The 18937-nt window shown below is 44.7% G+C and overlaps 2 protein-coding genes across 2 annotated transcripts in view; one reads left to right on the top strand and one right to left on the bottom strand.

Annotated features, from left to right (window-relative positions):
* Positions 1 to 4389, top strand: part of LOC139926150 (N-lysine methyltransferase SMYD2-A-like) — an 11948-nt gene extending 7559 nt beyond the window's left edge. Inside the window, exons 7-12 of the mRNA XM_071917755.2 lie at positions 1076 to 1178; positions 2331 to 2441; positions 2630 to 2750; positions 3232 to 3406; positions 3879 to 3987; positions 4072 to 4389. Of these exons, the coding sequence (XP_071773856.2) occupies positions 1076 to 1178; positions 2331 to 2441; positions 2630 to 2750; positions 3232 to 3406; positions 3879 to 3987; positions 4072 to 4155 (703 nt within the window). The 3' untranslated portion in view covers positions 4156 to 4389. The remainder of the gene's footprint in view (positions 1 to 1075; positions 1179 to 2330; positions 2442 to 2629; positions 2751 to 3231; positions 3407 to 3878; positions 3988 to 4071) is intronic.
* Positions 4390 to 4807: 418 nt separating this feature from the next.
* LOC139926140 (tyrosine-protein phosphatase non-receptor type 14-like) overlaps positions 4808 to 18937 on the bottom strand; it is a 38758-nt gene continuing 24628 nt past the window's right edge. The window contains exons 8-20 of the mRNA XM_071917737.2: positions 18550 to 18638; positions 18274 to 18361; positions 17948 to 18030; positions 17435 to 17495; positions 16575 to 16653; positions 15468 to 15937; positions 13930 to 15258; positions 12403 to 12543; positions 10882 to 11100; positions 9239 to 9367; positions 8729 to 8963; positions 7920 to 8083; positions 4808 to 7161 (exon numbers count right to left, since the gene is read on the bottom strand). Of these exons, the coding sequence (XP_071773838.1) occupies positions 7033 to 7161; positions 7920 to 8083; positions 8729 to 8963; positions 9239 to 9367; positions 10882 to 11100; positions 12403 to 12543; positions 13930 to 15258; positions 15468 to 15937; positions 16575 to 16653; positions 17435 to 17495; positions 17948 to 18030; positions 18274 to 18361; positions 18550 to 18638 (3216 nt within the window). The 3' untranslated portion in view covers positions 4808 to 7032. The remainder of the gene's footprint in view (positions 7162 to 7919; positions 8084 to 8728; positions 8964 to 9238; positions 9368 to 10881; positions 11101 to 12402; positions 12544 to 13929; positions 15259 to 15467; positions 15938 to 16574; positions 16654 to 17434; positions 17496 to 17947; positions 18031 to 18273; positions 18362 to 18549; positions 18639 to 18937) is intronic.

The following is an 18937-nucleotide window of genomic DNA, read 5'->3' as shown; positions in this document are numbered from 1 at the left end:
TCAATAAGGTTTTGTGCTCCTTGCACCAGGTTATGCATCTTTGTGCTTTGGCCTTGGATACAGAAAGCGTTGATTCAATTCTGTGGTGATTTTTGAGGCCGCAGTATTGTTGTGTTTAGCAACTGTTCTGCTAAATGTCTGTCTATCCCTGCGGGTGAGCTTCATCTGGCAACCTCTATTCGTCTTTGCAGATGCAGTTTGTCCGTGTGTTGCATATGTGGTCGTGGTTTTCAAGACTGTTCCCTTTACCACATGAAATCATTTTGTAGCTTTTGTGACCGATGCACGTGCAATTTGGGCGCTAACTATTTGTCCTCTTCAGATCTCTGTTAGTCTTCTGATCTCAGTTAGTTGCCTCGTGTCTCTTTGAAAACTCACATATAAAAGTGGTAATTGTCAGAACTCTTTTAAAGCTGACACATTGGCATTCGACTCAATATGACTTGCCCGTGCAGGTGCCTTTGTAATGGTGATTAAGTTACTTCAAAGTTAGTTAGTTAGTTAGTTCAAAGTCCTTTTTCATGTGGTGTTTCCGTAATTCTGCCCACCTCCTGTACATGCACAGTACACCTTCCCTGGATGATTCCCTGGGTGAAAAATGTTTTTTTTTAAGAATTAATGGAATCACACATAAGCCCTATAATATGGACACTCTACTGGCTCTTTTTTTGTCCTTTTGCATTGAACCGTAGTAAGCCAGAACGCCTTATCTTATCCCAACCTGATAGAAAAGGAAAACTTTGTCTTCTCCAGCTGATCATTTGGTCGTCAAATCTGCTCCCTGCTATGGCTGTTTGGTTTATAATATGGCTGTGTGAAGGTGAATTTGCCCTCTCAGTTCTTTGTCAGGCCTCTACATACATAAGCACAATTACAGCACCGTGTTAATACCACTTAAAAATAAATAGTGTTTATGTCTCTCCTACATCCTATAATATGTATATGTGTCCCTTCTCCCACTGCTCCTACCTCATCCCTTCTCCTCCTCACCTGAATGTATTTGAGGACGTGTGTGAAACAGGGAAAGTGGAGTGCGGCGGTGCGATGTAACCTCTCTGCTTCCCTCTCCCCTCAGTGTGGCGCTGATAAACCACAGCTGTCTTCCCAGCGTCATCGTCACATTCAAGGGGACGGCGGCCGAGGTGCGGGCCGTGCAGCACATGAAGCCTGGAGATGAGGTGAGGAAAGGGGACAGCTGCCAACAGAGGGGGGTTGGGTCGGGTTCGGGTTTTTCACGAGCGTGTGTGTGTGTGTGTCAATGGAAGGGGGGGAGCAGTGTGTTACGAGAGGAGTGTGAAACGTTTGCACATCATATTTACTCTGATTGTGAGCCAGATTTCATGGTGGATTAAAGCTTTGATAAATGATTTGTTTGACGTCTGAAAGGTGAAACCCCTTACTGGGAATCTGCTACAGGCCAGTTTAGGGTTTGGAAGCCCTGAAGAAGCTGCGTGAAGAACAGTAACTCCCTCATGTTTAATTGCCTCTACTCAGTTCTTTATTTCTCAAGACCAAAATGTCATGGCCTTGTCTTGTCTCGGTGTCGGATGTATTTGACTCGGTCTTGTCTTGATCTTGGTTATGAAACTCAAATTAGTTTCCTTTGCCCCTTTTATTATTCTTCTTTATGTAATCTCTCGCCAGCATTGTTTCATCATCCAATGATATATAATGATATGTTGACTTTACCTGATCAGTAAGCCAAACATTTTTCTTCTGACGTTATTAGTGTATTGTGCTGCTTTCAGTATATAGACTAGACTGTATATACATTCTGAGTAGAAAATAGTTGTATGCCATATCACATAAACATTTTCAAAGATTTACCCACCCACCCTTTTCTAATCCTGGAACAGACCTGACTGGTTGTAGTTGTTTTGTTTATTTTTTAAAGAATTTTTTATTTTTTTTTATTTGACAGTTCAAAGTAGAGATAGACACGAAAGACTGGGAGAGAGAGTTGAGATGTGTGATTTAAAGGTGTGTGAGGCGGAGGCATGAGCAGGATGTGAGGTCACTGGTGGTCTACTGGGTCACTGGTCAGTGTGTCAAGTCAGGGCTTTTGAAGAACAGCAGTGTGTGTGTGTGTGTGTATGTGTGTGTGTGTGTATATATATGGAGGGGGGTGCAGCAGCTGATTAAAGACGCTGGCGGGGTTATTTTCAGACCTGACCTTTAAACCTGTGGTTTAAGGGCTACCTACCAGGGAATCTGTCTTTGAGACACTCAAGATAAAACGTCTTATGGATGGAGTGTGTGTCTTAACGAGGATTCAAACACAACATGTGCTCAATGTGTGTGTCCTTGTGTCTCTTTATTTGTACTTCTAGGTGCTCATCAGCTACATAGACCTCCTCTATCCAACAGACGACCGCAACGAAAGGCTGAGAGACTCGTACTACTTCACCTGTGACTGCCAGGAATGTAAAACCAAGTCCAAAGTAAGAGTCCATATATAAAGTGCTGAAGGAAAAAAGAGAAAATAGAATAGCATACACGTGTTCATCATTTTAGTTAACAAACACAAGAGGAGACCAGCGCTTCTGGGCCCTTGCTGAGAGAATGTATCCTATAATTCATACACCTGCCACTTTAATTCACATGCTCGCCCTTCTCTCCTTGCCTTCAGGACAAGGCGAAGCTGAAAGTGCGTAAGCGGGCTGACCCCATCGAGCCAGAGGTCGTCAGCAACATGGTGCGCTACGCCAGGAACACCATGAGAGAGTTCCGGGCCGTCAAACACCAGAAAAATATCCTTATATGCCATTAGATACGGTGTCTGCTTCTCCAGTACACTCCCTTATCTAGCACAATTAGTTTGTCCTTTTCATTTTTTATCAAGAACACCTACGGCTCTCACGTAACAGCAGAGCCACTGACAGACATTTTATATTGCACATCTTCAGGTGACCTCATTGTACTCAAGCAGGTAGACTTTGAGGGATTTGATTTATTATTTCATCCAATTTTATTACTCTCAAAGCTTAAGCTGTATGACCGTTTAATTGGTAAATAATTTCAGTGCAAATAGTGGCAATTAGTGTCCATCCGCTTGGAGCTTGCAGTGAAATAGTTGAGGGTTATCAGCAGACTCGTGATTGGTCGATTCTGAGAAGTGATGCTGCCTTCAGAACAAAATTAACTTCTATAAGAGCATGGTGAAGCTCTGAGGCCCTTTGGCGTTCACATTCAGCCTCAGCCTGTGTTGATGCAGCCTTGACTCTCTGGCACCCCCTAGTGAGTTGATGGAGATGTGCGAGCAGAGCCTGGACAAGATGGAAGCTGTGTTCGATGACTCCAACGTATACATGCTCCACATGATGTACCAGGCCATGGGGGTGTGCCTCTACATGGAGGACTGGGACGGAGCCATCAGCTACGGCGAGAAGATCCTCAAACCTTACAGGTGCTAAGTAATTCCTAAAAAAGTGAACGCTCAAAAATCCACATCTCTTAACCATGAATTGTCACAGAGCTGTTACATAAGATCAGACATTACAGACTGTGGAAGCCCAATGACAATTTCCAGTAGTTGCTCTGCGGTGGCATTAGTTGTGTAAAGTCGATGTGAAAATGTGTCCTCAATATGTGAATATGTGGTCAAATTTGATTTTTTCAGTGTCTTAGAAGTTATCCATTTTCCTCTATGATATTCCTTATGATTACAGCGAGCCCAGGAAGAAAAAGTGGTTTTAGGAATGGAAATCAAAGGTCTTGTTTGATCTTGGTTGTCATTTGGTATTGATTCAGTAAGACTTATGTGGAAGATATTTCTGTTATCCTTAATATTCACGTTATTTTATCTATTTTGCTCTTTTAACGCAGTGATTCACGTGTTTTTGAGTCTAGTAACTGTGTGTGATCCCTGTCCTGTGCAGCAAGCTGTATCCAGCCTACTCTCTGAACGTGTCCTCCATGTACCTGAAGCTGGGCAGACTCTACATGGGGCTGGAGAAGCATTCTATGGGCCTCAGCGCTCTCAAGAAGGTAACTACTAAGGTCAAATATGTGCATACTGTGAGTACATGTAAGATAGCTGTAAAACTAATTTGTGTGTGTGTGTTTGCACAGGCTATGGCCATAATGGAGGTGGCTCACGGGAAGGATCACCTCTACCTGACAGAGTTGCGCAAAGAGATGGCACAGAAAAAATGAAGAGAAAGATTAAAGAAATCTGAGAACGTAATATCGTTGATCCCTATGGACTGCATACACTCCGATGAATAGGAGCTTTACAGAACTATAGGCACTTTATTCTCGCTTTGGTACTGAAGCAAAGATAAGAGTATTCAAGTTTTTTATGCAATGATATTTAAGTATGGACAGTAAGTTGTTGAGTGCTTTTGTACTAAGCAGATTTTAATGTTCATGTGTGGAATATTGTGTGAATGTGACAAACTTTGGCATTGTGAAAGGTGTTTTTACTCATATAAAGAGTTCTTTTCCAATCTGTTGCTGTTTTTGTGTTTGTCTTGGCTTGTGATTGGCTCGTCAGCTGTAATGTCTTCCATCAGTCTTGAGTTTACGTATGTGGGCGGGGGTCAACGCAACAAAATCGCTCTCAGCCAATCAGGACAACTGCTTTGTCACCAGGGGCCTATTAAAAGCCGCGGAATGTGACCGTGTCACAATGGAGGGCTGTGATTCAGCATTGTTTTTGCAATTAGCACCTTGTGTGATACTGTGTTAATTCATGTCTCCAGTACTGTGAGGGGAAAGAAACCCCCTCCCCTGCCAACACACACACACACACACAATCCCAAAATAAATGATGTTGTGGCCACACTCTTAGAGAAAATAAGGCTTTATTGCATAATGAGCAAGTACGACAGCTTCATACATGTCTGGGGAGAGAAAAAAAAGACTTTTGATGCACTGAAAAAGCATATACAAAACATATGTACACATATTTTGAAAGGTATTCGGGAATTCTGCCGAAAAATTAGGGGGAAAAAACAATAAAACAAAAACAAACATTGGAATGCAGTGCAGAGAAAATACTGTCACAAAAAGAACAGAAGTGCAACAGAACACTTATATGTCAAGAGAGCATAAAGCTTATACTTATCTGAGAATAGATATATACATTGGAATATAAAAAAGCATGCATAGTTTATTATCTTGCGGTATTTTAAGGGTACCAAGTCAAACAAATTATATAACATTCGTAGAAATCTTTTCTCACATGCCCATTATGTACAAAGTTACTTTGGACATGGCTTGCTTTGCATTACAATTCAGAGAAATAAAAAAAAGATAAGATTTAACATACATATAAAATGAAAATCTACAGAATGCAGTCATTCTGTAGACAGATTTAGGCACATGGTAATACTATAATCTAGTGGGTTTGGGTCAGAAGATTAGAGGAAATGGCCGCCTTTTGAGGCAAAGACAGGTTGGTCACTATAACGCCTAATACTGAACCAAGACCATCAGCGTTCATCTACAGCCAAAAACAGCCATAGACAGATGTTGGAGAACTAGGTAAGTGATTTGAAATGTTAGAATTAATGACTTTCTTATAACAGAACACAAGCTATTAAATACTGATTCAGAGATTTAACCTTTGGAGGTAAAATGGAATTTAGTTTACCAAACCCTGCACACCCAAGTCCCTAAAAAAGGTTGGCTCTGAACTGTATGAACACCTATCCCTCTCTGGGGATATCAGCCGGGCAGCTTCTCCCTGTGCTGCATGTTTCAATAAGGCACAAAGATGTATAGTTACTGTATGAGGACACGGTTCTCTACTGACTGCATCTGTGAGCGGTGATATCACTTGTATCACCTGCCACCAACTTAATGAACAAGCACTTTTTAGGGGGGGGGGGGGGGGGGGGGTAATAGAAATGTATGGAATGAGGCTACTTCAGAAGGATGCACATAAAAAGTCGTGGGAAAAATGAGTTCAGATGAAAAAAAAAACTTGATAGGGCAAGGAAGTGATAATATGCTAGTCAATGCTCCACATTTGCTGCACTCATAACAGAAAAGATGACCACAGTCTTGATAGAAATAAATAATAACAAACAAACATTTGTTTTCTTTTCAAAACAAAACAATATGTTGAAATGTTGAAGCAAATGCTTGCTATATTAATCTGTTAAATATCAAGGAAGATTTTAGAACAGCTATTAAAAGAATACTTTTGTTTGGCAAACTCTTTCAGAGTGTACATCAAATAAGAAATAGTATTAATAACACTGCTGCCACCTACTGTGCATGCAGCATAGTGCCATTTCTAATAATGGATTATTAATAGAGAAATGTAGCAGGCAGCTAATCTATGTAAACTGAAACTGGGACTTGATTTCTCAAGACATTTTCCTTGAGAAATGTTCTATTTTGATGAAACAAAACAAAGCATCATCTTAGCATTTTAGATCAACTGGATCCAATATGGGTTTCCTGATTTTGACATCTATTACCCATAAAAAAAAGAGTTATTTCAAATATATATATAAAAAAATAGGAACTTATTGAGATAAAACAAAAAAATAGCTAGACAGTTGTTAAATGTGAACGTGCAGCTGTTAGCCACTTGCTTGCTAGGTACCGCTTCTGATGAACTCTCTCAGATTCTCCTCGTTGGCTAGAACTGCGCTGGCTAGACAGGCTAACGCTAAGAGGAAAGGAAAGAAAAGAGAACAAAAACAGAGCACACTGCTCAGGAGAAATGGATGTCCATTTCTATACAGGCCAACACACAACCTCTCCTCCTTGGACTTGAGTTTGTATACGAATGCCCTCCACTTTCCATATCCGCAAACGGCCGTTCAACAGCAGACGTGTAAGCAATATAATTAAAAGAAACTCAAAGTCTAAGTGGAGTTACTTCTAACAGCATTCTGCTTACACATTTGCCACTCACCGAAGCCAACGACCCCAAAAATACAGTCAAATGAAGGGCATCTATCAGCTATACTCATTGTACAGTCCTTATACTTTTGTTAAGTAACATTGTCGTCATTTGCTGCCGTTCTGTCACATCTCGTAAGGTCAAAGGTCACGAGCCCGGGGGTCACTGGTTCAGATGAGGCGGGAGTTCTTGAGGAACTGGATGAGGACCTGGTAGACGAACTTGTACTGGGAGATGGTCTGCACCATCAGCATCCTCTGCTGCCTCAGCCCCGACAGCATGGTGGGAACCTCCACCCCCTGAGGAAGAAAAGAAGGAAAAGGGAAGAGAAGAGTTAGAACAAGTAGTCTAGTGTAAACTGAGAAATGTATTAGTCTTTTCAGCCCTATTGCAGTAACAGAGCTGCATTCATATTGGGTAAAAAGAGAAGAGAAGCAACAGGAGGTATACACTCAAGAGTACAAAGTATTAGGAACAACTTCCTTATATTGAGTTGTATCCCCTCTTTTTCACAGTCTATGTCTCGTGTGTTAATATTTAAAAGTCCGTCATTCACCTGCCTTCATGTATATTTGCATTTCATTTCAAGCAATGAAATCAATAAGGGATCATACCTGGATTCACCTGGTCAGTCTATTAAATGTCTACTGATTGAGCATGTGTTTATGGTGTTTTGCAAACTTAGTGCATCTTTCCAAACAACTCTCCTCTCACTGTTTCTCTATTCATCCAATTCAATACAGTCTCAAGTCACGAGTTCTGTGGCCTCGGACTTGTATCAGTCTCAGCTATTGCTGGGCGTCAATGTGGAATGCGCTTTGTCCACCTTTGTCCACCAGTCAACACCTTAACCATGTTTCTTTCCATCCGGCATATCAGGCTATGACCCAAAATGGTATGAATAGAATGCAATCATATAACGCTTCATATATCCTGCCAAATAAATGCCGTGGTTTTGAAAAAGACTCTCTGCCCTCACTCGATCTCGGCATTGACTCAATTATGGTCTTGGTCTTGGCTTGAACCCGTCTAATGGGGGCCTTGACTGTCCACCCACCTCGTTGTGCTCCAGACAGCTGATCATGAGCTCAGTGAGGATGACCACTCCGGTGCGTCCCACCCCGGCACTACAGTGCACCACCACAGGAGGATTGAGGCTCTTTGAGGTGTCCAGCATGGAGTTGGTGTGCCTCCTCACAGACTGGATCTCCTCTAGGTAGGCTGCAGAGGAGGAGGAGGAGACGAAGACAAGATGAGTGTGTTATGTCTGCCATGCTGAAGAGAGTATGGGGAGGGAAAGTGTCAACTTATGCCATCTGCTGGTTGCATTCAAAGAAAAAAGAATCACCATCATTTTCCCATAGGGGGATTTTTAATAATTGATTATAAATTAGTAACAGCTTGAACTTTCATATATCAGACATTTTGTGACACAAAGCTACATCAGCTATGAATGAGATGAAACAACATTTTGTTGCAAAGGCATAACAGTGTACAGATACTTGTAGAAAAGAACTACAGCCTTGATATTGCGCTGAATGACAGGAGTTGACTGTAGCAATGACATCAGATGTCATCTGTGCAACAAACTTTGTAGTCCAATCTCAATGAAAACTATAGTATTGTATTTTAATGCCAGCAGATCATGTGAAACACTGAGATAACAATCGATTTCACAGCAAAAATAAATATACAAACCATCCAGTTAATTTTGACGGCCACTTTTGAACGCAAACAGCAGGGAACGAAATGACAGCTTTCCCTCCCCATTGGTTGAACGTGGTTTAACACATAGAAGCATTTTGTTGTTCAGTTGTTGTGAAAGTAACAGTTGTTAAGCATAACGCCAGAGACGATCCTACTCACAGAGGAATCCCTGGACGTATTCAGGACAGCCGTGCTCTGGCCAGTCGGTGTACTGCAGGTGCCAGACCGTCCTCTCCTGGCCGGACAGCAAGTGTTTGACCTTTAACCCCGTGGTGGCGTAGCAGCCCGAGTCGGTGCGGAATTTGGTGGTGACCTTGAACTTGCCGTGAGTGGCCGAGTTGTGTTTGGAGCCCAGCTTGGGCCAGTAGCGGTGACTCTTGGACCTGCCGCCCTCCTGCACGGAAGAGAGGTTGACGGGTGGGTGAGGATGGATCGGCGAGCGGGGGGAAGGATGGACAGATGGGGGGGGATTGGGGAAACAGATACATGGGACGGGCTGTGACACTTTCACAGACACACAAACACAGACAGACACGCACACACACAGAGAAACACACAAACACACTCTCTCACTGTCATCCTATTACTCACACACAGACAGACACCAGCTGTTGGCCTCTGAAAAATATCCACATCTGCGTGTGTATGCGTGCGTGTGTGTGTGTGTACCTCCTCGGCGGTAACCATGGCGATGACGTTGACCCCCTGCTCCCAGACCATCTGCCAGAAGTCGGCACAGGTGTTGGCTAGCGGGCCTTGGGTGGCAATGTAGTGCCACTCCTCCCCACTGATCGTCACCTGGGAACACACACACACACACACGCACACACACAAAGAATCAATTACTGCACAAGGAGATTACAGAGATCGCAGTACAAACAAGAATCCCTCTACACAGGCATAAACAGATGATGCAAACAAATGCAACCACTTGCTCACTAGCAACCAAACCTAAAACAAATATACATATAAAAACACACACATAAAAAAAATGAATTCATATTTTAAAATGTAGAAAATGTCAACAGCCCTTTCACTGATATTGACAATACTGTCATCCACCACTGGAGGGCAGTATCAACATCTGTCTTTTTCATCCAGTCTTCTCTTTCTCTCCTGTTTAGACACCTTTCCCTCCTCTAGCTTTACCTCATTAATAATCACAGGTCCACACACTGTACAGAAACACTTCCCATTGACAATACACTCCGCCCCTAGCAATACTTTGGAATGCCATTAGGTAATGAGCGTGTTCCAGCTGATTTCTCAGGCCACCTCGTGACTGTAAACACTGTATTAAGAGATGGATAGGGAATAAACAAGGCCTTTTGTTCTGCAGCAGCTACCTTAGATGGCAGGGAAGTAAGAGGGTTACATGGTGATAGGCAGCGATTCAGTACTGCTTTGGTGATCGCACTCGCGCACTGTGCTGCAATGAGGCATACACACAACACGCATACAGCCACATAAATGCGCACACATGCGTACACACAAGCATGCGCGCACACGCTGCTTGCGGTTAAAAGCTGAGAATGAATAGAGGGCTAGGGAGAGCAGCTCAGGTTGACTTAAGAGGGTTTGGAGTTTGGACTACATTCCTTGGGAATTCCACAAGCTCTGTGAGCTTAAAGGCCCAAACAACCTTCAATGGCTGCCTTTCATCCTTTCCTTCTGACCTTCCCTGCTCAGAAATGACCACAACAAAGAACACCGGAGAGGTGAATGCATCTAGGCTGCAGTCTAGGTTACTGCTCTTCGTTTTCATTTATTGTTTCGTGATGTGGGCGTTGTGAAGCCCTTTGGCACTGCAACTGTGATTAAGGGCTACACAAACAAACTTGACGTGACTTATGTAAAGCACTTTGTGACAGACCAGTTTCATTAAAAACATTTTATCAATACATTTGACTTGATACCAAAGTCAATATACATTTTTAGAAAAGATTATCTTTACGTCATTACTGCTTATTACTGCTTTGTTAGACAGTTCACAGTGAAGAGAGACAGGACAGATAGGGGAAAGACAGGAAAGACATGCGACAAAGGCCAAATTCAAAACTAGGACATCACATGTACATGATATGCATCCTAGCATACTGAGCCACCAGGATGCCACAAAAGACAATATTCTACTATATTATCTATCTATATCTACTTGGAGAAAGACCTCCTCCTGCCTTTCATGAGCAAATGGGTAGGAGCTATAAACATCTCTAAAACACAAACCTCTCTGTCTAGCTTGCACCTTTTGAGGCGCAAAGACATTGCCACACCCCTGACCTCTGACCCTTGACCCCTGACCCCAGGCGCACCTTGATGTGCGAGGCGTTGATGTAGCCCGTGTTGTTCTCCTTGTTGGGTACAAGCTCGACCCGGTTCTCTTCGTACGGAACGACGTCACGGAAACGGTTGCGCTCGCCGTTGTCGGCCAGCGTTGCCGTGGTGAGAACACAGTCGGCCCTCTTCTTGGGCACCTGCTCATACTCAGTGAAGACCCGCTCCTCCTCCAGCTTCAACTCCAAGGTCTTACACTGGGGGGGAGAAAGAGAGAGAGAGAGAGAGAGAGAGAGAGAGAGAGAGAGAGAGAGAACGGTTAGTCTTTGAATTCCAAAGCGACACATCATTGAGAGGTTCCTCTTTCAGTCCCCAAAGGGCCTTTATTCGTTTACATTCCACCATACCTGAGACTATTCACACCAAGGAATTCTAGAAATCTATTTACAATATGCTGCCACATTCCCACACACTCGCCATCACTCACAGCTGAATACAGGCTTTGATATCAAACCCCAAGAATTCAACCCATGTATAACGTGTCAACGCAATAGAGCAGGATACTCAGTGGTACCTCTCTATGGTATTCAGCCCGGTGGGGGAACGTGTTTATTAGGCCAGTCATGATTGAGAGGGCAGTGTCTCTCTCTCTCTCTCTTTCTATCACTCTTTCTCTCCAGCTCTCTCCCTCTCTCTCGGGTCACATTCTTAACATACCAGCGGGCCCAGAGGCGATAAGCACCACCATGCCACGCGTTCCACAGCCCACTTAGGGCTTGCCCCCGTTAGCTTAGCAACAGTCAGGACAAAGGCTGGGTTTCACACCTCAGCACTGAATAGCCAGCAAATAGACACAGTATACTGGAAATGGAATGCATTAAATTAGTGTGATCAAACGAGACTGTCATTAACTTTTATGGGTATATCATTTAGCCCAGCTACCTCATTGTCATCAGATAGCTACTGTGGTTAAAATGCCAAATCTATAATCCTTCTATCATAAACAAAAAAGAAAAAAAAAGAAAAACAGCTTTGGAGAAATGTTCTGATCATGTAACTGACTGAAAGGACAATCCAGGATAGTAGTAATAGTATAATTGTGGCACAATTGTATTTGAATATGAAATTGTTTACATCTGCAATGCCTGGAATACCTGGAGTAAAGTAAGTCTAGATTTTGAGCTATTGTGGGTGAAACAAAGTTCTTAAAAGCTTATTTCGCATCTATAAGCTAATAAGTCAATTAGAAGAATGCATGTAAATAAACCCAAAACTGTCATGGTCAGAAGTATCATATTTGCGGATTGTAAGACCGACAGTAATGCAGTAGTTGCAACGTTTTTCAAGCATAAAACCATCATTATCAATATGTATCAATGTATACTATAACTTACACCATAAATCACAGATATTGTCTTGATGATGCTCGTAAACAAAAAAACATGCAACATTTGTTAGATGTTACAAAATACTTCATAATACACAATTAAAGACATGAAATCCTAAAGACTCAAAAAAACTCCACATGAATTTTCATGTGGAGTGAGCGAGCGTCTTACCCGTTCGTCGGTAGCAGACTTGGCGCCGTCCTCCGCAGGACTCTCGGGGACAGGCATGCGGGCCACATAGAGTCCGTTGAGGGCGGCCATCATCAAGGGTCTCTTCATGGAGTCCACAGACATCTTCTGTCTCTCCAGCGTCTTCAAGAGAGAGGACAGGCCCGCTGTCATGGTTACAGGTACCAGCAGCAATGCAAGACTCACTGACCTGCCCTGGCCTGACTGGAGTGTGTGTGTGTGTGTGTGTATGTGTGTGTTGTGCGTCTCTAGAGGTGGGTGGGGAGAATTTGATGTGCATGTGTATATGTGTGTGTGTGTGTGTGTGTGTGTGTGTGAATGGCTGCCCTCTTGTGTATGTGTGTGTGTTCTTTTCGTGGCCAAACCTGGCTGTATCAATCCCCTTGTGTCCTGTCCAAAGACGTGAACTAACAAGACTAACTCTCCGGCCTATTAGGAACGGACCTGTAGCTTCTTATCTGCCTCACTTAGCTTTTCTCCTTTTCTGCTTCCTCACACTCTTTTGCATTCTTTCAGTCTCACCTTGTTTGTTCACACGTACCTTCTTCTCTTTTACCCTTTCGTTGCTGTGTCTGTGTCTGTGTCTGTCACCCCGTCTCTTTTTTCTCTCTACCATGCTAGCCAAACTCTGACCCATATTGCCTGGTCCCTCCTTCCTCCGAGGATTACCTCTCCTAATCTCTGTTGCTATTAAACCTCCAGGACTACCCCCCCTTCTTTCCCACCTCCCCCATCCCTTCTGGGACAGCCCAAACAACAGCTTGGGGGTCACCAGGGGCACCTGCTAGGTACAAGGCTAAACCAACTGGTAAGGATGAGGGAGGTTAAGCTTTGGAAGGTTTAAAGGGGTCTGTAGGTAAAGGAAGTGACTGAGAATTTTTTGGAATGTTATAATATAAGCTTTGAGTACACGTGTGCAAGTACGTACACACAGGTTTTCTCGTTCAAACACACTAACTCGATTTTTAATAGAGAGGTTTACCGCTACTAAGGGAGGCGATTATGTGTTTTAACTTAGACCTGGACACTGGTGCTGTGTCAAATGTTAGCGCCTTACCAGGGAACCAAGCTACACAAGAACACCCAACCCAAAGTGTAATCTGTGGGATTAATGGGTTTTAGCTGCCTGGGGGGACTGAGAACCTAATGTTACCCTCTCAGGTGCTGAATGCGGGATTACTGCTAATCAGGAGCTATGAAACTAGCTAGCAAACAACAAGCTGCAATACTTAGTGGTTGTTTTGTTTCCAATACAGAATGAAGTTTTGTCTTGCGGCTTCTATTGAAACACTTTTCTATCTCATGATTGCTGTAACATTTTGACTTCTTGTTTAGAGTTGGGTATCATAGATATATGACATGACATATGGCAAGTCTAAAAGTCAGACCTTATTTTCATACATAGTAAACATATTTAACTAATATAAGATATATTGGCATTGGCATAAATCAAACCATTAATTGAATTGGTAACATATTTATAGTTTAATTAGTAAATGGTGGTCTTACCCTCTGAGCAATTTCCCTCTCCACTATGCTGTCTTCTAGGGAGAACATCTCTGACACCGGCCTCTCTTTGACCGGTTCCTTCCTCACCCTCTCCTTCACACTGGTCAGGTCCGGTTCTGAGATGGACGGGCCCAGAACCGCTCCATTCATCCCAGCCTGGTCCCCACGGGTCAGTGTCCCACCACCACCTGCACCACCTCCAGGCCCGCCCCCACCACCGCCCTGGCTCTGCCCAGCTTTGAGCGCTCGGGCCTGGGCTTGGTTTGGGTCCATTGGTCCCTGGTTGTTTTGTGGTCCTTGATTATGGTTGTGGTGGTGAGTGTGGTTGTGATTGTGGGTGCGAATTTGAGCATTGCTCGAAGGTCTAGGGGGACCAGGGTACTCCGGAGGGGGTTTGTTGGGCAGCTTGGCCAGAGCAGCCTGGAGCTGGGCGCTGATGCTGATGTCCTCGTTCAGACCCGGTATCTGAACATCAAGCTCAGGCCTCTCCTCCTCTTCCTCCTCCTCTTCTTCGCTCTCACTGCTGTGGATAAGCATGGTTGCATTGGAGAGAGTCTTTTGATGCTGGTAGGCTACTGGCCCAGGTGGCGCTACAGAGGCCTCGGGGGCTTTCTGGGTAGGCATCTGCATGGGCAACTCCTTAGGCTGCTGAGGTGGAGGCTGGGGCTGAGGCTGGGGTTGCGGCTGAGGAGTTTGGGGCTGAGGCTGGGGCTGAGGAATGGGCTGGGGCTGAGGGGGCATCACCTGCTCTCTTAGAGTATTCCTCCGATGGAGAGGAGCATTCATGCCCTTCATCACCAAGCCCTCCATCCCTCCTCCTCCTCCCCCTCTCATGCAAGTGATCACCTCCATGCTGTGTCTCTTGCCCAGGGTGGAGCGGTGCTTCGCAGCTGCCGTTAACGGTTCGCTAACCTCCTGCAGGGACTGGTGCACCACGGCCGAGCTGTCCGGCTGGAAGGTCTTGACCGACAGCTGCACCATGCGGGTGACCAGCTCCGGGCTGCTGCCCCCGATGCAGCGGTGCCGGTGACTGGCCAGGTCCGGCGTGCTGGTGGCCGGGCGGAAGGAGCCGGAAGGGTAAGGTGGCGGGGGGCGCGACATGTGGTTTCTCAGCATGTTTGCCGTAGCCGCGTAGCATCCCGCGTTGGTGCCCTGCTGTTTGGTATTCGCCAGCTCCGGTGTGCTGACAGTGTGAGAGATGGAGCTTCCTACCCCTCCACCCCCACCGCCAACTCCACCTCCATTAACGCAGGCTGACTGACAGGGGCCTTGGCTGCTCGCTGGTCCTCCCTGGTGGGGGCCATGGGACACTGGCTTACTGTAGCTGATCTGCAGGGCGGACACAGTCACAAAAAACAATATGAGATGTAGACAAAGAACAAGATGCTTCAATATCAAACACATAGTACAATTTATCCAAGGCATCTTAGAATCATTTCAAAATAGTGCCAACTAGGCTTTGGCCGATATTGCGATATTTTGTGGATATTGCAATATTTTCCCACGATATCGAATATCTCCCGAATATCCACCAGTACCTGTGGTGTGTAGGGTGCTGGGCTGGGTCCCAGGCCATGATAGGGGCCCCTCTCCCTCATCTCCGGCTGGCTGTACACCAGAGCCTCAGGCTGGCGGTAAGCGTACGCATTACTAATGTTCAGACTGCGCAGTGATTGGCTGTGCAGGTCGTGGTGTGCGGGGAGCATGCGTCGCTTCTGCCGCATGACAGCATCGTACTCGGGCGTGGGCCGGTAGGACGGAGCGATGATGGCGCTGTGGCGGTGGCTGGGGATGTAGTCGGGGCGCATCAGCTCGCTGCCCGGGATGCTGAGGTTGGAGGAGATGGGCGAGGGCTGGACGAAGGTCTGGGAGTGGTTGAGGGAGCTCAGGCTGGGGCTGCTGTACATGCTGCCGTTGGGTACGGTACCGTTACGGAAGCCGAAGTCCACCGGGCAGCGGTCCAGACTGGTCTCCGACTTGTAGTAGGGGTCGTCATGGAAGATACTGTCTGGAGGGGGAAAGAGGGAAGAAGTAAATATAAATAAAGTGGTGAAAAGTGTGTGAGAGAAGTTTCTTTTTTTAAGGATTTTGAACTTTGGGGTTTTGTTCCCACAACCACCAACACAGTGGTATGCATGTTATTCTTCTGACAATTTGACAAGTACAGCATTCTCTCATGTGAAATTATCTCAAACCCACACGCAGGCAGACACACATACTCACAAGTCCACACAAATGGAGTATGATGATTGAGGTCACACTCCAAAATGATCTCACACCCACACATAGTAGCACACCCAGAATGTTTTTCCCCTTGCTCTTTTTTTTTTACTGTCAAGCCATCATGAAGCTCTTTGGATTATAAGGCAGAGTGAGTGTGTGAACAAGTGAATGAAAGAGTGAAACACAAATGAGGTCAGTGTTCTGCACTCCAAGCGTTGAACTCTGATTGGCTGGGAGATCGTTAAAACACAAATAGGCTGTGAGTCACACGCCTGATGGGAAAGGCACAATTAGACCTATTCAAATGTTTCAAACTGTTATTATCAGGGAGACTTTCTTAAATCACACTGTGGTGAAAGCAGTGGGGTGGAGGGGTTGAAACCTAGTGTGTGTGTGTGTGTGTGTCAGTGCTTTACACGTACCTTGAGAGCTCTGTGTGTCCTGATAATGCTCTCCATACTGGGAATGCATTGACTGGAAGTTACAGGACTGGGGCCGCGGCTAAATGAAGACACAGTAGATGCAATACTTCATTATACTTTGCATATTATCATTATCTGCATATATCCTCCATGACTCATGGCAACATGGCTCTACTCAAAATAATCCTACAATGACATACACCCTGAATTTCTTCAAACTAATCCTTTTCTTCATGAATAATATTGTTCCAGAATTTAAATTTTATTTGCCTTACAAAGTAAAATCATGCAAATTGCTCCCATGTGAATTTCAATTTCGTCATTCTCTCTGCAGACATCTACACAGCAGGTGCCTGCCACCAGCCCAGCCTTATTCTAGGGTTATGGTGACTTGTCAACCACCAACGCCTGTGGTTCTCCAGATAGACATCTGAGCGCTACAGCGGACTGACTGAAGAGCTATTGTGCCACATTTAGCCGAGCCATTGTCTGGCCAGCAGGGAGGGAGACGCACAAATCATTGCCTTCATTGTCGCACCGGAAGTCAGACCATGCAACACCCTTACAACTTTCCAACAACACCCACCACACCACCCACGCACATTAAAACCAAGACTGTCAGGCACAATAAAGAGCTGCCCCAAGTGGGAGACCAAGGTCAAATCCCTGACCACGGCCATTTCTGTCCTCCCTCCCAAATTCTCCCTCTGTCTTCTAGCTTGTGGTCTCATGTATACAGGCCAGAGGCATACGGGACTTCAAGTTTGGAGGCTGAAGCTCAAACCGCTGCGCAACAATTTTATACTACAGGTTTGAAATCATAGCAAAGAGAACAAATGCCTCTGAGGGACTGACAGTACCAGAGAGAGGCGGTGGGTCCAGGTGGGTCGCCTCCTGATTGGCGCAGGTGAGTGGGCGGGCCTATGGAGAAACAGACACATAAAGTGACAGTACAGTAGAGGCACAGTGATGCACGAACAAGTAGTTGCAGAATAGAAAGGGGAAGGCACTTCTATGGACAAGCATTACAGAATCCAGATATAAACTGCACAGGAATGGCCTTTTTTTCCTGATCAATCCAAACCAGTGACATTCAATTTCAATTTCAAGTGGGTAAACCATGAACTCCAGACCACAAAAAACACCACTATAAACCAAACAATAAACTCAATTTTCAGAATTGCATTAATTTTCTTGAATTTCTTAATTTACATTAATCTGATTCTACCAACTCTTTGTATTATACTTTTTGTATAGCCTTCAAAAGGTGGGTAAGCTTTATTTGACCAAAAATGGAGGTTAAACTACTTAAACAACTAATATGTGTTCTCCACGGCCTTCAGCTGGCCTGTCTGGGTGGCCTCGAGACTTACTCTGCACAGATCTTGTTCTGTTTGTAGAACTTGTGTCTGGCCGTGAAGAGGCGAGCGATGTACTTGGACATTTCCATATCCTCCTGAGGATAAACACAGAGGAAACAAAAACACAGATATTTCAAAATAACATACCGGTTACACTTGTAGAGAATCAAGAAGGAATTTGTTCATGTGTTTGTCTGGGCGCAGGCATATCTGGTATTGCGTTTGTGCAATTTTTCGTTGCGCTTCCCATCGGAAAAACCTTGTGCAACGCGTGTTTGTGCGTGTTTGTGTGTGCTGCGTTACCTTGGTGCGAGACCATGAGCAGACACAACACTCACCGTGTGAAAGATGATGGTGTCGTCTTTACTTGTTATCTCCACTGTGATGGCCGACTTGTTGTGTGCTATGGTACCAATGTCCTTCCATCTGTCACGCACACAGAAACACAGGCACACACGCACACACACACACACAAAAATACACCCACGGATTAAATTTTCCCACACAAACTAAATTTACATTGTAAGACTTCTCAAGAAGGAAGTCCTAGATCACCAATGAGGTCAAGGGTCATAGAGGCTATGGAAAAAGATAAAGATGAGAGGAAGACTTGCCTGTGGAGCATGATGGATCTGCCGTTTCGGTGTTTGACAAACACTCCAATGAAGGACACGCCAATGAAAATGTCATTGGTGTAGTTGTCCTGTGAAAGAGTTAAAAAAGCAATTGTATGGTCACAATAAAGTCTTCTCACAGTCAAAGGGTTTGGCTGCTCTGCAGAGGTGTAGTTTGCATTTCCAAGTACAGTTTGAGTCTATTTACTAGTTCTAAATAATACTGACTGAATTATTATTTTCGTTTTGCCCCATGATATTTATCTTTTCTGATGGGAATTGGTCCTATTAACAAGGCCGAAGTGGCCATCTAATAGTGTGAACAACTATGACAGGGTTAACCATATGCCAAGGTCTTCTCAATGGCTGTATATGATCCCAATTAAGC

Source organism: Centroberyx gerrardi, chromosome 18 (genome assembly GCF_048128805.1).
Source record: "Centroberyx gerrardi isolate f3 chromosome 18, fCenGer3.hap1.cur.20231027, whole genome shotgun sequence".
NCBI classification, from domain to species: domain Eukaryota; kingdom Metazoa; phylum Chordata; class Actinopteri; order Beryciformes; family Berycidae; genus Centroberyx; species Centroberyx gerrardi.
The sequence above is the reverse complement of the archived record's forward strand: the minus strand, read 5'-3'. Positions and strand labels throughout refer to the sequence as shown.